Consider the following 6,172-nt stretch of genomic DNA (forward strand, 5'->3'; position numbering starts at 1 on the left):
ACCACACGTACTATCGCTGCCTCTGGGGGACTCGACTTCTCATGTCGGGTTGCGCAACAGTGGGACTATAGTGCGAAGCGATAGTATCGCGCGTCACTAGGGCTTCACTTTCGCTCCCTTCTGGACATGTCACACTCTCAATGGAGGTAGGAAGGCAGCAGGGTGCGACACTACGGCTTGTAAGCGGTAGCACTGCTCCCTTGAGAGGTAGTACCGCTGTAGGGTACTGCATGTGCCCCTGCTCCTGCTCTGCCTCTTTGGGGCTCATGTGCTGCAACCCTAGCGGTAGTACCATTGGGCGTGTGGTAGTGTCGCTCCGGCGGCACTACCGCCTCGTGGCTCTGGGCCATCACACTACACAACGGGCACTGTCGCCCAAGCGGTAGAACCACTCCTAGAACGGTAGTACCGCTTGCGTGCGGGCTGAGAGCAAGATAACAACTAGATTCTTTCCCACTATGAATATAGCGTCTTCTTCCCCAAGAAAAAATACCTCTTACTCCCCCAAACTCCATTGTTTCTCCAAGATCCATTTTCTCCCTATCTCTCTCCCTAGCCAACAAAACTTGTTGATTATCTAGGGTTTGGTTGAGAGGGCCCCGATCTACATTTGCATCAAGAGAAATTTGACCCCCACTAACCCCTTGAGGATCTTGTTACTCTTGGGTGTTTGAGCACCCTAGACGGTTGAGGTCACCTCGGAGTCACAATCCATTGTGGTGAAGCTTCGTGGTGTTTGTTGAGAGCCTCCAATTAAGTTGTGGAGATTGCCCCAACCTTGTTTGTAAAGGTTCGGTCGCCACCTTCAAGGGCACCACTATCTCGCATTGTGTGAGGGGGTGAGGAGAATACGGTGCCCTAATTGCTTCTTGGGGAGCATTGTGCCGTCACACCGCTCCAAGGAGACGTACTCCCCCTTAAAAGAAAGGAACTTCAGTAACACATCCTCGTCTCCACCAGCTTCACTTGTGGTTACTTCTTATCTTTACTTTGTGCAAGCTATATTTGTGTTATATCCTTTGCTTGTTTGTATTGTTGTTGTTGCTAGCATCATGTAGGTTGCTCACCTAGCTGCATATCTAGACAACCTATTTGTTGCTAAACCTAAATTGTTAAGGAAAAATAAAAAATGGTAGTTGTCTATTCACCCCACTCTAGTCACTCATATCGATCCTTTCAATAACCCCTTTAATGTATTCATCAATAAATCACTTGACTTCATAATTATACCAACAGTGCCAAGGCATCAACGACAAGATTACAAAGTAAAGGAGACAAGGAATCCCTTGCTCCGAGACCTTTAGAAGTGCGGAGAAAAGGACCAATATTATTATTAAATTTTATTTAAACATGACTAACTCTCAAAATTTTCAACTTCCAATTAATCCAAACATGAGTTAAACCTTTAGGTCTAAGCATTTGACATACAAAATACTCCCTCCGTAAAGAAATATAAGAGCGTTTAGATCACTAAAATAGTAATCTAAATGCTCTTATATTTGTTTACACAAGGAGTAACATTTTATTTTATGATATGACTTTTTTCAAAATAAACTTTAGACATAAGATGACTTTATTTTTTTAATGATGAATACTCCTTCCCTCAAAATAAGTGTCGTTGCTTTAGTACAAAATTTGTACTAACTTAGTATAAAATTTGCGACACTTATTTTGGGACAAAGGGAGTAGTATTCAAAGTCCGAGGAAGAATTAGGATTCCCTGCATGACATGTCTTCCTTTCACAACAACACTTGTATGGGTGAAAAATGACAAGATCAACCACCCTAGTCAATCTATTGAACTAAAATTTAGTGATTTTATAGCTAACCTTTATAAGTCAAATGGGCCTAAAATTTCCAATATGTTTGACATCTTTGCACTTAGGAATCAAGGTAATTTGGCCATAATTCAATCTACAATATAAAAATCTCCTATGTGAAAATCATTAGAGAGGGTCTTTACACCCCCTCTAATCAAATCACAAAAATGTTGGTAGAACTATGATGCAGGGATGCCAACTTAGCCCTGCATCGACATGAAAGGCACACATCTCAACTGTTTCTAAGGAGATGTGATACTTCTGTGACCTACGTAATAGTACTTCATTTGGCCTTTTTAGAAGATTTCTTTGAAGGACTTCTCCTTTTTTTTAGTTTGAGACAAAGAGTTCTCCTGTGAAACATTTTTTTTCCTTAGAAGTTCTCCTATGCAACAGTGCAAGCCATTTTCTTTTCTTTTCCCTTTTTCTTTTATATTTCCTTTTTTTTCTTTTCACTTTTATTTTCCCATTTTTATTCTTGTTTTCAAAATTACATTTTTTTAAATTTGTGAATGCCTTTTGAAATCATGAACCTTTTTAAATTCATCAACGTTCTTTTCTTCGATGTGTACATTTTCCCTACGCATTCCTTAAAATTATTTTAAATTATGACATTTTTGAAAATCGTGACAATTTCTAAAATTCATGAAAATTTTCTCCAAGTTGTTAACATTTAAAAAAAAAATTCGTGAACATTTTATACGAGTTCATTAACATTCTTTTAAACCGCAAACCAGTTTTGAATTCACAAACATTTTCTTCCGGGAATGATGAACATTTGTAAAAATCACAAACAGTTTTTTTTTTCAAAATTCATGAACACCTTTTAAATCCACGAACAATTTTCTCGTGTGTGTACAAAGCCGTGAGCATTCTCTCAGGCCGTGAACGTTTTCGAATTCACCAACATTTACTCAAATCGTGAACATTTTTCTTGGAATCATTAACAATCATTTAAGTTGGTGTACGTTTTTCTTGGAACCGCGGACATTTTTCGGAATTCATGATTTTTTGTTGTTGAAGATTTTAAAACTTGTTGATGTCCCGAGTTAGTTATTGGAACGAGGGAAAAGAAACCTGCCTTATCCGCTCCGAGCCAACCAAGGGAGAGGAATCCCAGCTGAGACCTGACCTTGGGATTTTGCCGCTCCCGCTCCTCCTCCTCCGTGCGCTCCGGCGACCTCAGGCAGGCAGGCAGGCAGTCCAAGGCCAGGATGGCGGCGTGCCCCGCCGCGACCACGTACTCGCCTCTCTTCCCTTCCCGCCCGCCCCTCTCCCGCGGCTCCTAACAATTGCGCTCCTCTCCTTCCTATCCTTGGGTGGGTGGGTGGGTGGCTTCTCAGGGCTCGCGTGGGAGCAGCGCACGGAGGAGGAGGCCCCTGGAGGAGAAGCGTCCTCGCGCGCCCGGCCCGCGGCACGAGCACGGCGGCGCGCGCCTCGGAGCTGCAGCAGGCCACCACCCCGGCACCGGCCGGCGCCGTCCCGACCCACAAGGTGACCGTCCACGACCGGGAGCGCGGGGTCGTCCACCAGTTCGTCGTGCCCCAGGTACGTTCCGCTCTCGCATTGCTCTTGAAGCGACACGAGGTGGCGCTGGGCTGATGATCGGTGCCGCTTGCTTGCTTGCTTGCTTGCTTGCTTGCAGGACCAGTACATTCTGCACACCGCGGAGGCGCAGGACATCACGCTCCCCTTCGCCTGCCGCCATGGTATGCTTGGTGTTTCTCGGCCTCGCCGCATCATTCTCATGTTTGCCAATCATCACCTCACCAACTGAATTCTACCTCCTTTTCTAAAAAAAAACCCAACTGAATTCTATAAGTAACGAACAAAGAGATGGATGCTGTTCCATTTTGTGAATTGTGGTTATCAAATTCTAATTCAGTTGGGTGCCAAGCCGTTTAATTAGTTAATTCCCTCGGACGGACTAGCAGCATATCCTCTCCGCCAATTTCACACTCCCTCCCTCGGATCTTTCGCTCCGCTAGCTCGCTCAAACGGACAAGTAATTAACATGGATGGATCCGCGCGAGGGAGCAAGTAACATGGATCGGAGGGAGTAGAAAAGCTACTGAGCTTGGAAACTTGTGCTAATCAGGTTGCTGTACAAGCTGTGCTGTTAGGATAAAATCGGGCCAAATAAGACAGCCTGAAGCCCTTGGAATATCGGCTGACTTAAGAGAGCAGGTAAACCCACTTTCTTATACTTATATGCCTTCTCTTATTGGGATCCGATCTTCATGCTCCTTCCTTATACTGCTAAAGAGTTTGTGTGCGGTACTGCAATTACTGTCCCATGATCTGATTTAGTTCTGTCGTTTGTGTATGCACTACTGTGTTACTGTCAGATGATCCCGTTCAGTTTTACCATTTTTCATTGCATGCTCATCGGTTCGACTGTTGGACCAAGCTTTGTGCGTCACAGTAACCTTTTCTTTTGTTATACTCCCTCCGTTCCTAAATATAAGTCTTTTAAAGGTTTCACTAAAAGGACTACGTACGGATGTATATAGACATACTTTAGAGTATAGATTCATCCATTTTGCTTCGTATGTAACCCTCTAGTGAAATCTCTAAAAAGACTTATATTTAGAAACGGAGGGAGTATAAGAAAGTGTTGCATTTATTTGGATCTGACTAGTTTGGAGAGATTGTAGGAAGAGAACGGATGTATGTGACTTGTCAAAGTCAACTTCAGCTTTGGTACTCTAGAATTAATTGCCAACTGCTTTCATTTTATCACGTGAATCGGGGTGCTCTATGTGTGCTTCCTATACAGGACGAGGACATAGGATCCTACAGGCTTGCTTCGTGAATCATTTCTTATGATTCCACCTCTGCAAACTGAAATCATGTTGATGTTGCATTTGTATGGCTTCCTTTTCAGGGCTATGCGTTGTTATGTGTTGGTTACCCCTCCTCTGATCTTGAAGTTGAAACTCAAGATGAAGATGAGGCAAGCAATTCCCTGATATTAGACGCCTTATGAATTCTAAGAGTTTTCTAGTTCAAATATGCTATAGGAACTAAGCATGAAATATTCTTCTGAATTCTGGTGATTGCGCCATTAACGACGACGGTCTATCCCAATTTGTAGGTATATTGGCTCCAGTTTGGAAGATACTTTGCGCGAGGGCCTGTTGTAAGTATAGCCAACTTTTCTTATTCGAAAAACTCCGGTTTCTATCTTCTACTAGGATGCCCACGCGTGGTACAAGTGATTAACCTAAGCTGATGGCTGTGGCTGTCAGCCGAACTGTTTTCCTTTTTGCGGGTTAAATTGTTGTTATTGGTACTCGTCTTAAATATGTGAATATTTCAAACTTTGCTAAGATGAAATCGGCCCGTCTTTCCATTTCAGGATAGAGATGATTATGCGCTAGAGCTCGCAATGGGAGACGAGTGAAATGTGCCTAAGAGGTCTGAGCCATCACAAACCTCAGTGTCTGCAATTTCATCCAGTTCTGACTCTGTTCTCACCTTTCAGCGGTACGGTTTTTGAGCGTTGCTCCTGTGGTTTGTAGGTTATATAGAGTTGCAAAGACGTGGTTTCCAAGTGGAGAAAGAAAAAAAAATGTCCCCTCTGCTCACTGTTATATAAGTCTCCTGTGTTTTTTGGAAATTTGCTGTGCAAATATGCTTCTTCTAGAGATGCCATTTCTCATCTTTTCTGCACCTGGTACACTCAAAATGCGATGGAATGTATGTAAAGACGTGAACTACTCGGCGCCTCAACTCAATCTTCGGTGCAACAAGACTACAAGAGGATGATTCTAGCTGTGGTTGTCACTTGCGCCAATAAACTCCATTCCACTTAAGGACGTTTCAATTGATGTTGCTTATCAGTTTGTCAGTTCATATTCCGTAGTAGCTCTAGAGTGGTTGCGTGTCTTCTCAGTCTGTATGAATGTGGTCGACAACATTTCTAGGGGTACTATGGATGTGACACTAGCAACAGGAGCACAACTCAGAAGTTTTTCAATTTCAAAAAACCCCTCCGGTCCTTTTTAGTTTTCTTATAAGTTTTGTTTGAAGTCAAAATACCTCTAATTTGACCAAGCTTATGGAAGGAAGTATTAACATTCACAACACCAAATGAATATCATTAGTTTCATTACAAAATGCAGTTTCATATTATATATATTTGGTGTTGTAGGTGTTGGAAGTTTAGGATAATTTTGATCAAACTTTGCAAAGTTTGACTCTGACTCAAATCTTATATGCGGAGTAAAAAGGACCTGAAGGAGTACAATCGAGTGCATTAGCACGGTCTGCGTTTTACACGTCACGAAATTTCACACGCACCCACACGCACACAATAATATTGTACCAACTCAAGAAACAATCCTCCT

The 6,172-nt window shown here is 42.8% G+C and overlaps 1 protein-coding gene across 3 annotated transcripts; it reads left to right on the forward strand.

The window, feature by feature from the left end:
• Positions 1 to 2,883: 2,883 nt before the first annotated feature.
• LOC123447157 (ferredoxin C 2, chloroplastic) lies at positions 2,884 to 5,673 on the forward strand. Of its 3 annotated transcripts, none has more exons than XM_045123737.1 (8): positions 2,884 to 3,060; positions 3,164 to 3,368; positions 3,466 to 3,529; positions 3,919 to 4,007; positions 4,708 to 4,776; positions 4,918 to 4,962; positions 5,182 to 5,240; positions 5,345 to 5,673. In XM_045123737.1, the coding sequence occupies exons 1-7, from the start codon at positions 3,035 to 3,037 to the stop codon at positions 5,224 to 5,226; spliced, it is 543 nt and encodes a 180-aa protein (XP_044979672.1). In that variant the 5' UTR covers positions 2,884 to 3,034; the 3' UTR covers positions 5,227 to 5,240; positions 5,345 to 5,673. The 3 variants fall into 3 exon arrangements, 2 of the variants coding, with proteins under 2 accessions (XP_044979672.1, XP_044979673.1); XM_045123738.1 differs by having other exon boundaries at positions 2,909 to 3,060; positions 5,308 to 5,673; XR_006631476.1 differs by having other exon boundaries at positions 4,918 to 5,240.
• The last annotated feature ends 499 nt before the right edge of the window (positions 5,674 to 6,172 follow it).

The sequence above is a fragment of the Hordeum vulgare genome, chromosome 4H (genome assembly GCF_904849725.1).
Source record: "Hordeum vulgare subsp. vulgare chromosome 4H, MorexV3_pseudomolecules_assembly, whole genome shotgun sequence".
Lineage (NCBI taxonomy): Eukaryota > Viridiplantae > Streptophyta > Magnoliopsida > Poales > Poaceae > Hordeum > Hordeum vulgare.

Coding starts and splice junctions, on each gene's coding strand:
- LOC123447157 (XM_045123737.1), top strand. CDS start 3,035: ATGGCGGCGTGCCCCGCCGCGACCAC. Junction 3,369..3,465: donor ACCAGTTCGTCGTGCCCCAG/GTACGTTCCGCT, acceptor GCTTGCTTGCAG/GACCAGTACATTCTGCACAC. Junction 4,963..5,181: donor ACTTTGCGCGAGGGCCTGTT/GTAAGTATAGCC, acceptor TTTCCATTTCAG/GATAGAGATGATTATGCGCT.